The 16,108-nt window shown below is 44.6% G+C and overlaps 5 protein-coding genes across 6 annotated transcripts; 4 read left to right on the forward strand and 1 right to left on the reverse strand.

Annotated features, from left to right (window-relative positions):
* Positions 1 to 1,203: 1,203 nt before the first annotated feature.
* On the reverse strand, positions 1,204 to 3,276 carry LOC6631657 (putative mediator of RNA polymerase II transcription subunit 24). Its single transcript, XM_032439572.2, has 2 exons — positions 2,705 to 3,276; positions 1,204 to 2,646 (listed from the first exon to the last, which is right to left on the reverse strand). Exons 1-2 carry the CDS (start codon positions 3,175 to 3,177, stop codon positions 1,359 to 1,361), a joined length of 1,761 nt encoding a protein of 586 aa, XP_032295463.1. The 5' UTR covers positions 3,178 to 3,276; the 3' UTR covers positions 1,204 to 1,358.
* A 114-nt stretch (positions 3,277 to 3,390) lies between these two features.
* On the forward strand, positions 3,391 to 8,494 carry Dsor1 (mitogen-activated protein kinase kinase 1). 2 transcript variants are annotated; one of them, XM_002055310.4, is made up of 5 exons: positions 3,391 to 3,729; positions 4,104 to 4,743; positions 5,646 to 5,975; positions 6,062 to 7,765; positions 7,861 to 8,494. In XM_002055310.4, the coding sequence occupies exons 1-4, from the start codon at positions 3,620 to 3,622 to the stop codon at positions 6,173 to 6,175; spliced, it is 1,194 nt and encodes a 397-aa protein (XP_002055346.1). In that variant the 5' UTR covers positions 3,391 to 3,619; the 3' UTR covers positions 6,176 to 7,765; positions 7,861 to 8,494. The 2 variants fall into 2 exon arrangements, with proteins under 2 accessions (XP_002055346.1, XP_015026445.1); XM_015170959.3 differs by having other exon boundaries at positions 4,113 to 4,743.
* LOC6631655 (complement component 1 Q subcomponent-binding protein, mitochondrial) lies at positions 6,696 to 7,460 on the forward strand. Its single transcript, XM_070208655.1, has one exon. It carries the CDS (start codon positions 6,696 to 6,698, stop codon positions 7,458 to 7,460), a length of 765 nt encoding a protein of 254 aa, XP_070064756.1.
* LOC6631654 (kelch-like protein 5) lies at positions 8,450 to 12,874 on the forward strand. The gene is made up of 6 exons (XM_015170961.3): positions 8,450 to 8,715; positions 9,689 to 10,732; positions 10,802 to 11,009; positions 11,073 to 11,195; positions 11,295 to 11,531; positions 12,579 to 12,874. Exons 1-6 carry the CDS (start codon positions 8,450 to 8,452, stop codon positions 12,666 to 12,668), a joined length of 1,968 nt encoding a protein of 655 aa, XP_015026447.1. The 3' UTR covers positions 12,669 to 12,874.
* Positions 12,875 to 13,093: 219 nt separating this feature from the next.
* Positions 13,094 to 15,621, forward strand: ric8a (ric8 guanine nucleotide exchange factor A). Its single transcript, XM_002055307.4, has 2 exons — positions 13,094 to 13,272; positions 13,350 to 15,621. Exons 1-2 carry the CDS (start codon positions 13,192 to 13,194, stop codon positions 14,949 to 14,951), a joined length of 1,683 nt encoding a protein of 560 aa, XP_002055343.1. The 5' UTR covers positions 13,094 to 13,191; the 3' UTR covers positions 14,952 to 15,621.
* Positions 15,622 to 16,108: the final 487 nt, after the last annotated feature.

Here is a 16,108-nt window from a genome sequence, read left to right on the forward strand (position 1 = left end):
TACCAGCAAATGCCTGGCTAAAACTTTCTATATAGATGAAAGATGATCGGGCGGACTTTGCAGAAAACTAATATACGCCTTTCACTCCTTGAGCGGGTATGAAAACTCAAAGGCACACTGTGGACATAATTTATGGCCTTTAAGAACGGCATTCGCTTATAGATGAACGGATTGGGCAGAGAAATAATCTGGTAGCAAAACTATATGCGAAATCAAATAAATTGTGATCGGCTTTATTTTTGGGCATGGAACCCATGGAACGCGTTGTTTTCTCAATACTTTTAAATGAAAACCAAAACAAATTTTTATATGACATCACAAGTCGCTTATGGATTTTCGTAAAGATTTTCGGAAATTTTTAGCAATCCGAAGCTACGCCCATTTCGCCCTTTTTGAACACCAACAAGAGTTCTATTTTCCGAAAAGTGTGTATAAAACATCACAAATAAATTTTTAAAACATTACTGGAAATGGGTTACAAACCGATCGAGTGGTAAACTAGATTTCTTACAACCGTTTCCACCTATTTTCCACTATGGAATTGTACAAATCGACATCTTAGTTAATGCCCAAACGGTGGATTAGGACAGGTATATATGGCAACAGAATACTTCCACAGCGTGCCAACGCTTGTCGTATGAGGCGACTAGGTTCTTCCCCTACCGGACTTCTGGCCAAAACTGTTGCCGACACCTTATGTACGACAGAACTTTCCTAGATCTCTTAATACCATGTTTAACTAGTTCCAAGACTGCTCTCATCGGAGCAAGCCCCGTTAGGCAACCATTTGATATGAGTACGATTTGAGATGCCCTATCCTCTCGTTGGGAGACCATAGAAGATTGTAACAAAATCAAAATATGTTGAAGAACAGATCAGGATTTATATAAGAAGCGATTCTTGCAATAGATATGTACGATATGATGTAGATAGGATGCTGCCCATATGTCAGGAACATGGTAAAACTAGAAAATGTTAACTTGGCATTAGACAAGATTTTTAGGAAAAAAAAAATAATGTTAAAATACCCTTGCAAAGTCAAGTTTTAATGTCTCCTGTGCATTTCGTATTCGTGCAAATTAAATTTTATAAGACTCATATATCCGCTCTCCTCTAAAGCATAAAACTGCCATCTGCAGCTTTAACTTTTCTTTCTAGAAACAGATTTCAATTATGGATTAAATGAGAAGACTTCAATGGAGCTGCATTTCATGCTTCGATTTTTGTTATATTACAATTCATTCTCTTCACATTTGTAAACAATGGAATATATATATATATATAAATATAAATACTATGTGTAAAACTGAGTAAATAAAATTGTTTTAAAATGTGTGTGTGTGTGTGTGTATAATTAGCTAGTTGCTGTTAAATTGAAAGAAATCAACATTGAGATCCAAAATAGCCGCATTGGGCGTCTCCTTCATGCTGAGCGCCTCGACGGCATTGTCGCTGGCATGATCGTAATGTGGCAGCATTGCGCCCGCCACATGGCCAACGTTGGGCGGCGCCACAGCCACCGGTGGCTGCATAAGATCGCCAACGTTGCGCAACAGGCTTTCCTCGGATGGTGGCAGCAACTTGCCGCCAGCGGACAGATTTAAACGTTGAGCAGCTTCATCGGTCAGCGTGTCGTCGAGGGACATGCTCAAGCCCGGATAATCAACCAGATTGCGTGCGCTTGGCACAGTGCTGGCATGCAACAGTTGCTGCAATTCCGGTTCCGGTGTGGGCGCCTGCGCCGATTCCATTGCCGACATATCCAGCGCATACTGACCCTCGGGTATGCCCAGCACGCGTGCAATCCGTGCATTCACAAAATGCAGACCGGATGTGTTGCGTATGAGCCGCGTGCTGCGCAAATGCAGCTGCTCCACAAAATCATTCAACTCATGCAGAAAAAGATCGGCCCGCTGCTCCTCGCTCAGATGTCCGTATCGCTGCAGCTGAGCCGTCAACAGTCCAAACAGTGTCGGCACATAGCTTTGGGCCAATTGCTGATGCTGCTGTTGTGTTGGTTGCGCGTGCTCCTGTTGCTGCTCCTGTTGCTGCTGCTGTTGCTGCTCTTGCTGCTGTCGAGCGGCGATGGCGCTGGGCATATGTTCCGGGTACTTGACGTAGTGACGCTGCAAGCGACGGCCCAAAAAAATCTTACTGCAGCCCGGACAGATTGCGTTTGGCGGCACAGCGCGCTCCCTTTGCACCACCACCTCAACGGCTGGCGGGTCTGCTGGCTCAGCAGCTATTGCCGGTGCACGATAGTCTTTGTCCCTCAGGTCTGTTACAAGCAGCTGCAACATTTGCGCCGAATTTGGCGCTGCTGTGGCCGACTGTGGCAAGGCGGCGCGTATAATGCGTCCGGAACGCGTCCGCAGCATAGTATCCGCATCTGAGGCAGGGATCGGCTCATTCGTGGCTTTGTTCGCAGTCTCGCTTGGCGCTGCAATGGACAATGGCGCCTTTGTCGGGATGGCTTTGCCTGCTGGCGCCGTGCGTTTGCGCGAACGGCTCGCTTTTAAGGACGTTGTCATCGCTGCCGAACGACTGCTCTGAGGTGGTTGCATGCCCATGCCTACGGGATCCATGCAGCGATAGATGGTCTTCTGGTGGGTAACGGCATCCGTGCGCACGACCTCGTTGCGCTTGCTGCCCGTAAAAAAAAAATATTTTAGTTGTGTAAAGATCTATAAAGAAGCTCACCCACCGATCAATCACAATGTGATCCTCCTTGGCCAGGCGATATAGATTGTAGGCTAGTTTGGCCAATGAGTCGCAGTCCTTGTTGGCAACGTTTACCAGCTCCGATGCAGCGGCATCTGCATCAAACTGATAGCATTCGGTTAGATGTGGTGGCGCCACAGCAGACGGCAAAAAGTCCACGCAGTTCAGCAGCGACTGATGGTAGTCGCCGCTATTGCTGTTATTATGATTATTATGATTGTTGTCGATGCTATTGTTGTTGTTGTTGTTGCTGCTGCTATTATTATTGTTGTTGTTGTTGTTGTTGTTATTGTTGTGCTTTTGCTCAGCTGCCGCGGCCTGCAGCTGGATTACAGCGCTGTCCAGCTGCTCATCGGGCAGCTCGATTGCAAAACCAAGCAGCGCATCTTTGTGAAAATTGCAGTTGTTGCTTGGCTCGCCACTGGCGCCGTTAAGCGGCACCAGCAAATTCTTCATCACTGGCCGCCACTATCAGGAGCGCCAATAGTTGCTAATTGCAAGGTCACGTTGTATACTTAACGTTTCAAACAACAAAAAATTGCAATTTGTTTTTGCCATTCACACAGAACGATAGGTATTTGCATGCACCAGAGTTGCCTGGTGGCTTACGATATGTGCAGCAGCATCGCGATGAATCGATTAGCGGCAATAATCGATTTAGTCATATTCACATCTCTATTATGAACATTTACTAAATTTGCGGCTAAAACTGCAAGCGTAATTTATCAAAACCCAACAACAAACAATTATTATAGCCAGTTATACAATTCCCAACGCCGTTCAGTTTGCTGTTGTAAAACCGATATACTCCCGCCTTCCCTACCCTTTGCACCGTCGGCGACCCAAGACCGCTTGCGATTTTATTTTTTTTTTTTTGTGCTGTGCATTTTTGGCCAAGATGTCGAAAAATAAACTGAATTTAGTGCTGCCGCCGGTAAATGTGGATACAACTGTTGCTGCCACACAGGTGGCACCAACACCGCCATTTAAAACACCATCGGGAACAGAGTAAATAAGATTTATATTTTCTATATATATATATATATATATATACATTTTAAAATGTCCAACAACATTTTTAATTTTATGCCACCCAACCGCCCACATTGCAAAGAAATAAAATGAATGCGTGCTGTTGTATATTTTGTTTTTGCGATTGCTTGACAAAATTATAACAAACACATTACGATAAACACACATAGACACGCCTACAGATAACTTGTGTACATAGATGTATGTAGGCATTTACATATGTATGTGTGTAGAAATATCCCCCCCAATGTTAATGTTCATTCCCCCCGCTAACCTAATCCCTATCCAAACCAAAATGTTGCTGCTTTTCGTTTTGTTCTGCAAAAATTCATTAAAAAGTTAAATTAAAGAACACATAGCTTGCTGGGGAAGCCAAAAACGAGCATCGATGCGCTAACGGAAACATTGGAGGGCCTGGACATGGATGACACGGAACGCAAACGAATAAAAGTTTTCCTCAGTCAGAAAGAGAAAATCGGCGAACTCTCCGAGGAGGATCTCGAAAAGTTGGGCGAACTCGGCTCCGGCAATGGCGGCGTTGTTATGAAAGTGCGCCACACCCTCACACATCTAATTATGGCACGGAAACTGATCCATCTGGAGGTGAAGCCGGCGATCAAAAAACAAATCCTGCGCGAGCTAAAAGTGCTGCACGAATGCAATTTTCCCCACATTGTTGGCTTCTATGGCGCCTTCTACAGCGACGGTGAGATAAGCATCTGCATGGAATACATGGACGGCGGCTCCCTTGATCTCATATTAAAGCGCGCCGGCCGCATACCCGAATCGATACTCGGACGCATCACGCTGGCGGTGCTGAAGGGGCTCAGCTATCTGCGGGACAAGCATGCGATCATCCATCGCGATGTAAAGCCAAGCAATATACTCGTCAACAGCAGCGGCGAGATCAAAATCTGTGATTTCGGCGTTTCGGGTCAGCTAATCGACTCGATGGCCAACTCATTTGTGGGCACGCGCAGCTACATGTCGGTTAGTTAACAAAAACGAATCCTATTTTGGTCAAGGGGAAAAACTGTTCAGCGAAATTATCAAACTACTTGACTTGAGCACTTTTTCCTTATGGCCGCAAACAAAATTTAACTTATATTCAATGTTTCTTCTGAGAAAATGTAACTGTAAATAATTTGTGCATTGTTTTCTCAACAAGCTTCAAATTCTCTTCATCTGAAAACAATCTGGTTTTTCGAGTCCTGTAACAAGGATATATAAAGTACAAATAATATAGAAACTTATTTTAAAATACAGTAGCCGCTCTTAATTTAGAATTTGAAGAAATTATTGCTGTCTACAAATCCATTTTTATGGTTTTCTATTCTTAGACTATATTTGAAATATACAACTTTTATAGGTTGGCCCATAAAAACATAAATTCTTAAATATCATAAACTTCAATTTATGCGGTTTGCTGACATATTTCCTATACATTAATAAGATTTGTGGGCTCTTGGGATTTTTTGGGACGCTGTGCTCCTAACTGATGAAAATCCTCGCAAAAAATCCGGGACTTCCCCATATTCCAAATTTGAGTAATTTATCATTTCTGGAACCGAAGCGTTCTATTCTTCAGGGGGCTACTGTATTTTAAAAAAATTTCTATATGTATTAGGTGATTTGTTCTAAAACTCAACATCAATATTTAACAATAGAAACTACATTTGAAAAAAGTTACTTTTAAACATGAATTAAAACAAGGCTAGATTAGAACGCGCCACAATCAGAATTTTCTTGTTGTCGCGCCGATTGATTAACATTTAAGTTATAAACAACAATAAAGTATGTTGCATATTTCAAATAAATTAGCTTAAATCCCAAAAATAAGTTTACAATTATATGTATGCATCCAGCATCCTAATGTTGAAATGTTTTTGCAGCCGGAACGACTGCAGGGCACACACTACTCGGTACAGTCGGACATTTGGTCGCTGGGTCTGTCACTGGTTGAGATGGCCATCGGCATGTATCCAATACCGCCGCCGGATTCGTCAACGCTGGAGACCATATTCGCAGAGAACGCCAATGAGGATGGCAATCAAACGGTGCTGGAGCCCAAAGTGATGGCAATATTCGAGCTGCTCGATTATATTGTTAACGAGCCGCCGCCGAAGCTGGAACACAAGATATTCTCAAATGAGTTCAAGGACTTTGTCGACATCTGTCTCAAAAAGCAGCCGGACGAGCGTGCCGATCTCAAGACGTTGTTGGTGAGGCGAAGTTAATTTTCGCAGCTGTTCTTGTTGTTGCCATTATTGCTATTGTAATACTGATGCATTTGCATTCCCATTGCCAGAGCCATCCATGGATACGGAAAGCGGAGGTGGAGGATGTCGACATATCGGGCTGGGTATGCAAGACAATGGACTTGCCGCCATCGACGCCGAAACGCAATACATCGCCCAACTAATTAGCATTCCTTTATTTCACGCTCGCGCACGCACATACACGTTATTTATTTGTATGTAGTTATGTATGTACTTGTTGTATCAACTTGCTCCCACACTCTACACACTCTGTCGCTCCACTTTCTGGCACTTTGTGTGCGTGCGTTCGCTGTCACTGGCCTTAGCACTCAAACAAACGAGCACAAGCATACGCAGACGACACAAGGAAAGAAAGGAGAGTGCAAAAACTGAACAATACAAAAAAATTAAATGAGTCGAAATTGTATTCGCCATCTAACAAATCGCCTAATTGAAATTGTTTTGGCCCAACTACTAGTAGGCCGGGAATTCAATGTGCTGTAGGTTAGCATCTGGGGAACCGAGACGGAGCTCCTGCTCATTCGTTGACTGGTTCGCCTTGTAGCATAACAAAATTTTCTGACTTATCCGAAAAAAGTTTTATTTTTTCTACACACAAACTTTAAGAAAATATCTTGTCCAATAATGTCGAACTTTTTGAAAGTATTTCGATTGGGACAAAACATGTTGGCCAACTGTCGTGTAGCCAAATTCCAACGCTCAATTTCGGTCACTGCATTCCAGTTGCAAAATCTGAAGGGAGAAGCCTTAAAGAAACCGATGCCAGAAGAGGAGAAGCCCGCATCGCCAACTCCAGTAGGTTTGACCCCATCGCAGCGCAATTTGGTTGAGTTCGTAACCGGCGAAATACTGGAAGAACGCCGCGTACAGTTGCAGTTGGAACCGCCGTACATGATTGACGAGTTTACTGGACATTTTTCTGGCTCCAAGGTGGAGCTAATAAGAGAGTCACCTGACGAACGCATTAATATTTTCTTTAATGTTAGCAAAAGTGTGCCGCGTCGGAATGATGAGACAGGCGATCTGACTCCAGTGCGCAGCGTTCCTAAATTTGAAGTGCTAATCAGAAGAAATGATTTGCTGCTATCTATATTTTGTGTATTTAAGCCGTGCGCCTTTGATGATGTGGAGCCGGAGTCCTTGGATCAGCAGCCTCAAGAAAATGATGTATTTGAGATTCAAGATCTATCGCTATACAATCACGGCTGGAATGACAGCTGCTTTACCATTGATGCATCGCTCATTGATGACAATTTACAAACCATGATTCTGGAGATGCTTGAAGAGAAGGGCATTACGCATGAGTTTGCTAGAAAGCTTTCCGACATGGCCACTGCTCGCGAGCATGCCCTGTATATCGAGTTTTTGGAGAATCTATCCAAGTTTACTGTGGGCCTACCGCAGCCAATTAAACAGGACGCAAACTAAGTTTTTCCATAACTATTTATTATTTATAAATAGTCCCTAATAAATGCGAATGTAATCCGAGTAACAATTTTTAAATTATTTAAAACGCGCGCTTGCTAAAAACGCTTTTTGACAGTATGGCAACGCCGTTGCAAAGCCCAGTTAACGTCAACAGTCGAGCTTTGGCTGGCAACGCCGTCGTAACCTGTGACGACAGCAAGCAAAATGAAAACATCAAACGCTGTTATTGTTGTTGCGCTTGTTATTGGTCCACTGTTTGCCAAATTAAGTATATAAATAGGCAGCCGTAGTTAGTTTTGATAAGTGTGAGTGTGTCGATTGTGCTTAGTCACAGATTCAGTTTCAGTACGCAATTGCCATTAAATTGTTGAATGTATTTCCTGTGTAATTGCATTTGCAGTGAGACGCCAAAAGCTAGCAACCATCCATCGGTCAGAGCGAGGGCAAAAACAAAGCAGCGGCGGCAGCAGCAGCGCTCAGTTCCGGACGCAGTAAAAGTTCTTTGTCTGCGCAAAGCAGCGACGCCTACCGCGACGGCCTGGGTACGTGCGTCGCTGTAAAATTTGCAGTTGTTTGTTGACAGCGAACGGGCGACGATTCGGCGTTGACAGCGACGGCGGCGTCAACGGCGGCAGCGCACTGTTATAGTTGGAGTTGGTGTGCGAATGTGTATGTGTGAATATGTAAGTGTGCGAGACGAGAAATGCAAGTGCAACTAAACAAAGCAACAGCTTACCACGCGCCATAACAACAACAGGAGCTGAACAGTCAGTCAAACTAAGCGCTGCAACGCGGACGTGCGCGTCGCCAGTAAACAAAAGAAAGCTGGCCAAGCTGCTGCTGCTGGTGCTGCTGCTGCTGCAACTGCAATTGCAACAGGCAACAATATTAAGGACGAAGACAACGCAACAAAGGCAGTTAACAAACCGTTAAAGGGCATTTGACAACGAGAGAAAATCAAACAAATCAAAAAAAAAAAATAAACAAAAATGTCATCTGTGAATGTGAACCAAAAAGAGAGTCCCAGCCGCGACTCGACGGCCTCAACATCGGGACACATATCAATGATGGCCGAGAATACGCTGGAGTCTCTGTCCAGAGACTACAGCCTGGTCAGTCTCAATTCGGCTGGCAGCCAGGACGAGTTCTTTCGCTGTCGCGATCATGCGGACAGCGTTCTGAAGCGCATGCAGCTGTATGTGGACAGCCAGCAGCTGTGCGATGTGGTGCTCATCGCTGGCATTGATGGCAAGCGGTAAGTGGACGCCAAATGACAACAAATGGGCAGCCCAAACAAAGAATGGAAAGTTGTTGCAATGCGCAAAAGCAATTTTCCGCACCCGCCAATTCCCGGCCGCCAGCGCCATCAACGAATTCGCCTCATTAGCAATTCACCATCCGGCACATGCCCGCCGCTCTCCCTCTCTTAGCCAAGCTAACGTCTGACCTTCACTTTAGCGCTGGCAGTTCACTCGGTTCTTTGTCTCTGTGTCCCATTCGCACACCAGTTTCCCTAGTCTCCAAGCGGTCGAAGCAGCAACGCAATTCCAACAGTAAACACAACGCGCCGCACTAATTGCGTTTGCGATGCATGCTCTCTCTTGCTCACTGCGCCGCTCTCTGCCAGCCAGATTGATCGCCGGAGAGCGGTGTGCGAGACAGAGATAGATATTGAAATAGAGCATTGAGCCGACTGATTGACGTGCATTCTGCACCAGTGCTGCCCATTGCCGCAGCAATAAAAACAGCTGAATATTCAATGTTAAAAATATCTGAATTAGCTTTCTGGTCGCAGATTGGCATCAAACAGGATTTCTAGTACTTTGCACTGAGATGCAGAGACAAAAGGCTAAATAAGTGAAAAATTTCAACTGTTTCCTGCTGACAATGTCTGAAAATAGCCTCATTGGCAGCACTGGCCTGCACAGGAGTAAAAGTTGATTTGTTTTTGCTTAGATAAGTCAATTATTTATATTTATTGTAGATGCCCCTTTCAATTGTTTTTCCATTGCACCAATTAACCCATTCAAGACATAGCCATATGATTTATAAGTTCCTTCACTGACAATTTTCAAAGATAAAAGTCAAGATCTTGCAAGTACATTGCATGTTTGCAAGGTCACAGTTTGAATGCCACTGCGTTCGGGTCAGGAAAGGCTGCAGATTCCGAACTGCAACGTATTCACATTAGATAAGCAAAATGAATAGCATTTACCTTGTTTTTACAGCGTGCCCGCTCACCGCTTGGTGCTATCCGCTTCGAGTGCATATTTTTCAGCAATGTTTACGGGTTCGCTGCGCGAGACCAAGGAGCACGAGGTTACCCTGGGCGAGGTGCACGGCGATGCGCTGCAGCTGCTGGTGCAGTATTGCTATACAGGATTCATTGAGTTGCGCGAGGACACTGTGGAAACTCTGCTGGCCACCGCCTGTCTGCTGCAGCTAAACTCTGTGGTGACGGCCTGCTGCAATTTCCTGGCACGCCAGCTGCATCCATCCAATTGTCTGGGCTTTGCATTCTTTGCCGAGCAACAGAGCTGCACGGCGCTGCTGCGGCTGGCGCAGGCCTACACCTGCCAGTACTTTATGCAGGTGTGCCAGAATCAGGAGTTCTTTCAGCTAAACGCCGATCAGCTGGGCAAGCTGCTGTGCAGCGATGATCTCAATGTGCCATCCGAGCAGGATGTTTTCCACAGTCTGATGTCTTGGGTGCGCCACGATGCGCCCAATCGGGAGCAACACATTGCCGAGCTGCTGGCGCTGGTACGTCTGCCCCTGCTACAGCCGGCATTCATAATGGACAACGTGGAGAGCGTGTGCAGCGCCAATGAGTGCCAACAGCTTGTGATGGAGGCCTTCAAATGGCATCTTATGCCCGAGCGGCGTTCGCGCATTGCCACCGAACGCACCACGCCGCGAAAATCGACCGTCGGTCGACTGCTCGCTGTTGGCGGCATGGATGCCCACAAGGGCGCCATCACCATTGAGAGCTACTGTCCGCGCCTGGACAAGTGGACGCCTTGGAAGCATATGACTGGCCGGCGGTTGCAGTTTGGCGCCGCTGTTATGGAGGATAAACTGATTTTGGTGGGCGGACGCGATGGACTCAAGACCCTAAATACCGTGGAGAGCCTGGACTTGAATACGATGGCCTGGGTACTACTAAATCCCATGGCAACACCCCGTCATGGTCTTGGCGTGGCAGTGCTGGAGGGCCCGCTGTATGCGGTCGGTGGACACGATGGCTGGAGCTACCTGAATACGGTTGAACGGTAAAGGGACATTCAATCTAAAAAAAAAACCAACACGAACGAACTGTAACCCATATATATTTCTTGTAGCTGGGATCCTCTTGCGCGCACCTGGAGCTATGTGGCGCCCATGTCATCGATGCGTTCGACGGCTGGTGTTGCGGTGCTGGGCGGTCGTCTCTATGCGGTGGGCGGACGTGACGGCTCCGTCTGTCATCGCTCCATCGAATGCTACGATCCGCATACAAATAAATGGAGCCTCCTCGCACCAATGAATCGACGCCGCGGTGGCGTTGGCGTAAGCATTAACAAACAGTTTTAATCATCTGCATCAGATTTTTAAATGAATTGAACGCTGCAGGTGGCTGTTGCAAATGGTTTTCTCTATGCCTTGGGCGGCCACGATTGTCCGGCCAGCAATCCCATGGTGTGTCGCACCGAGACCGTTGAGCGTTATGATCCTGTCACCGATACCTGGACACTGGTAAACCCATTGCTAACTGAATTCTAACAATTTGCGATCGTTTAGCTAAAGTGCATTCCGCCAATTGATTAATTTTGTCTGTTTCCCATCTTAAAACAGATTTGCTCGCTGGCTTTGGGTCGCGATGCGATTGGCTGTGCTCTGCTCGGGGATCGTTTAATTGTCGTCGGCGGCTACGATGGCAATACTGCGCTGAAAAGTGTCGAGGAATATGATCCGGTGCGCAATGGCTGGAATGATCTGTCGCCCATGTCGTTTCCGCGTGCCGGCGCCTGTGTCGTTGCCATACCGAATGTTATACCGCCAGCAGCTCCACAGCCGCCGGCCAGTGCTACAGTTTAGTTACGCTTCAATTATTGTTGTTGTTGATGTTGCTGTTGTTGTAGTTGTGTGTATGAGCTGTTGTGTACTGCTACTGCACAATGACCACTGCTATTCCTATTACCTTTTACCTATAACTGTTATTCTTACACCTACATTCATGCCTATGTACTACGCAACACGCGTTTGCGTTCTGGTCCGCTCCGTTCGGGTCTGGTCAGCTCCGTTCGGATCTGGCCTGATCTGGTCTGGCATTTGTTGGTACTTGGTACACACACTCGCTTTATTTTACCCGCTATTATTCAAACGTAATCTCATGCCAAGTGATACAAGAAATTGAAAAAAAATAAAACAATTAATCAGTCAATGCTCAAGCGCCTGCCCAGCGAACACCAGTAACCAGTGAACTAATGCATGCTGCGAGACTTTCGAATGCATTCCCAACTAAATCGTTCTATATTTATATACATACCTTATGCATTTTGATATTATTCTCATCTATATAATTTCATTTGTTGTATGCATCACATTCCATTATTTCCATACCAGGTATGTCACCACCATCTTCATATATGCTGTCATACACTACATATTAGATGCATGTTCTCTTCTCCACCTGGTGTCAGTTTCATCTCACACACCTCTCACTTCCATTGAGCGTTCTGTATGCTACATAAGACTGCGCCACCCAATTCCTAAATGGCCTAACTATTTGCTTTTTGCTCATATATACGCATGCATGTGAAGTGTAAGACAAACCCTTTGGTTACTACATATAGTTTATAGATAGTGCAAATTTACAAAAAAAAAAAAAAGACAAAAATTACAAAAAAAAAAACCAATTAATAATATCACCATGCAGCAAGTTTGATAAAGAGAATGAATAGTTTACGGCTTTGGCTGTTTATTTTGCACTCCCATTATATTTACATTTACTGTTTATTATTACATATGTATATGTGTATGATTACAAGCATTTATTTTTAATTGTCTATTATTATTTTCTTTCTTTTCCTTTTTTCGACGTGTTTCTCTTACTGCATTTACGCGTATTTTTTGTAGAAAAAGAAGAAGTGGAAGCCAGTCAGATTGGATCCAATCTGCTATAGGCGTCGTAGATCCGTCGAATTTGTCGACTACTATCATATGTAATTACGAAAAAACAAAACTATAAATATTTAAGAAAAACAAAAGTAAGATCAAGCAAAAGCCAACACAAATGGTTACTTTTAAATAATACGTATTATTTTATACAATCATATATTTATATTTTTACACAATCAAAACAAACATACACTACGCATAAATGTATACACTGAATATGTATTTTTTGTAATAAAATATATTCTTTATTTATACGTTGCTAAATGCAGCAGTAAAATGAAAATTAAAGTGTACAACTAATTGATAGACTGTTAATATTTCAAATAATGGCCATTGCTTTTTTTTATAACGACTATCTAGTATTTTGGCATAAGCTTTTGGTATTTTAAAAGTTCTACTGGCCCAGATATACGGCCACATCGATGCAGCAACCACGTTAGTATTTTATACTATTTTTCTCGGTATATTTTAGTACTTGCACATTATTGACATTGAATTGCATATACAATTCAATTAAACACAAATCCAATTAGCGCACATTTCGACTGACGAGTTTGTTACAGTCGGCATCATGGATGCGGAGCAGCTGAAACAACTTGAACGCAAGGATACCGCTCACATCGCTGACATACTCAGCCAGTTTAATACAAAGGTAAAACACACACCAGCCACTATTTTTCGTGCTGTGACTAATATTTGTTAATTGACTGATTGTGGTGACGCCCGCAGAATGCGGATCTTCTGACCTTCGATAGCTTTCATACGGACAACCTATGGCATGACCTGTGGCTGGCTATATTCGGCATCCTCGATGACGCGACCCTGCAATCGGTGCACGCCCAATGTCTCAACACTGTTCGCATTTTGACACGCGATGAGTTCAGCCTGCAGACGCACTTCGTCGAGCAGGAGCTGGGCACGCTCTTATCACTGGCGCGCATCAATGCCAGCAGCAATGAGGATGGTGCACAGCCACAGCTTGACGATGCCCAGGCGGAGGTTATTGCCGAGGCTTTGAAATGCCTGTGTAACTTGGTGTATCAAAGCGCCGACTGCCGGCGCCAGTGTCTGCGTCAGCACAGTCTCGATGTGCTTGTAAAGCGCTTGGGCACCGCCTCATCGACACGTTATCCTTGCACTTTGGAATACTATGATATGAAGCTGTTGTTTTTGCTTACCGCATTGGAGCCAACAGCGCGCACACGCCTACAAATTGATCTCAATGGACTGACTTACATGACGAAATGGTTGGACGACAAGTTGGCGGATTCTGCCACAGCTGCCAGCGAGGAGCAGCTAAACATAATCTGTGAGCTGCTGAAGGTTATGTTTACGGTGACCAGTGCGCCGGACAAGAGCCCCAACGAATACGAAATTCAAAGTCTTCATCTGACAGGCGTTCTGCGGGAACTGCTATTGCGGTTTGGCAGGCTATCCACAGAACGGGAACGCGCCATTGTGACACACGCAATTAATTTGCTGACCAACATATCGGACAGCTGCCTAACCGAGCTGACGCTCAAGTGTAACTCAGCGGACACGGAAACGGAGAGTGTGAAAGAGTGTACCGTTGCATCTGGTACTACAGAGCCGCAGCCGGCCTCGAAATGCTGTGCCCTGTGCTTTGAGAAGCGCAACGTGCGCAGCCTGGCGGTGCTGTTAGACTATCTGCGTGGTGGACTCGCCCAGCAAGAGACAGAGGCCAGCTCCCACGAGCTGCTGTCCCCAGTGCTGACGGTGCTGGTGAAGTGTGCACGCAGCGATCGCACCATGCGACACTATTTGCGAAAGGAGATCCTACCGCCACTGAAGGACGTCAGCAAGAGGCCAGAGATTGGCAATGAGCTACGCAACCATCTCTGTCGTTTTCTCACGCTGCCTGCCATGATTCTGCGGGACCTGGCCGCTGAGCTACTATTCATACTATGCAAAGAGGATGTCGGTCGCATGATCAAGTACACGGGATATGGCAATGCGGCTGGCTTGTTTGCCAAACGCGGCGTACTCGACTGCCGGCGTATTGAGGGCGCCGACTACTCGTCGGACAGCGAGGACAGCGATACGGAGGAGTACAAGCAACAACAGCAGAGCTTCAATCCGGTGCTCGGCTGTGTAGAGCAGCCCAAGCGTAATCCGCTCGAGGGCATGACCGAGGAGCAAAAAGAGTACGAGGCGTTGCAGCTGGTCAATTTGTTGGAAAAGCTGCGCAAGGATGGCATCGTGCAGCCGGCGCTTATTGACAAGGATGGCAAACCACAGCCACTGGAGCACATACTACAGCTACAGGAGGAGCTGCCCCAGCAGCAGCTGGAGCAGAAGCGAAAAACCTAAGCAACGTAACGCATCGATTCGCGTACAACATGCAAAACAATCGTCGTTGGGGTCTTCCAAATTGTGGCCACATCGCCTCCCAGTCTGCCAGATCTGGATCACTGCAACCCCTTTCTCACCTTATACATACACAATTCTCGGCCGTAGCACTACGAATGCCGTTTCAATCTAATAGTCAAATTTAACTTAGTTTTTTATTTTTCTGTGTAATATTTAAGCGCATTGTTATTCCAGTATTTACATTTGCTAACAGGCAGTGCTAGATAGATACACGGTTGGCTTTTATATAAATATATATATATATATGTATATATATATATTCCACTTTTATTGTATCTGCAAGTGAATTTTTCATTTATCTTGATCGAATGTGTATTTATACCCGCTTAAGCTCAACACCAACTAAAATGGAAGAATGAGAAAAATCAGACCTAAGAATATAAGCTATATATATATCATTCTTTAGGCATACATTGCAATCTATATAGAGCTTTATTGTGTTCAATTTTGATAGTCAATGGGGCTTAGTTGCCTACAGATTTGCGACTAGCGATATATATACATAAATATATCTAGCATATAGATGATATATATTTACTAAATACATGTACTTATATTTGCTGGTACTAAATTACGTATATGCTTAATAAAAGTTCTCTGTGAAAGCAAAGTTGCAAGAAAATGAAATCCCCTTAAACAAAAATATGCATGTACATTTATCTAAGACTCGATTTGTTGGCCAAAATTTGGAAATTTTATTGCGTACTTGTAAGCAAAATATTTCAATTGTCTTTCATTCAATTCATGTCGTGTACAATTAGAATATTTCTTAGATTTAAGGCAAATATTTTTTGATTTTGTTTTGATTTTTATTTTTTTTTTTAATTGTGTTTCCATTTAGACCATAAACAACGCAATTTTGTAGAAGTGAAGTCTCGCCAAGCCTGATTTGGACCTCAATCCAGGTGAGGGCTTATACAATCTTGATTTACCAGCCAGAATAGAGTGGGATTCGATTTTGTTGAGAAACCCACAAAACTAAATTATAAACTCTTTTAACTATTTCTAGTAACCAGGACTTAGGACTAACTTCTATAAAAAGGCCTAATTGAAGCTAATTGGAAAAACCAAAGTTTCGGACTAATCGAAGCGTCTGA

This window comes from Drosophila virilis, chromosome X, assembly GCF_030788295.1.
Source record: "Drosophila virilis strain 15010-1051.87 chromosome X, Dvir_AGI_RSII-ME, whole genome shotgun sequence".
NCBI lineage: Eukaryota > Metazoa > Arthropoda > Insecta > Diptera > Drosophilidae > Drosophila > Drosophila virilis.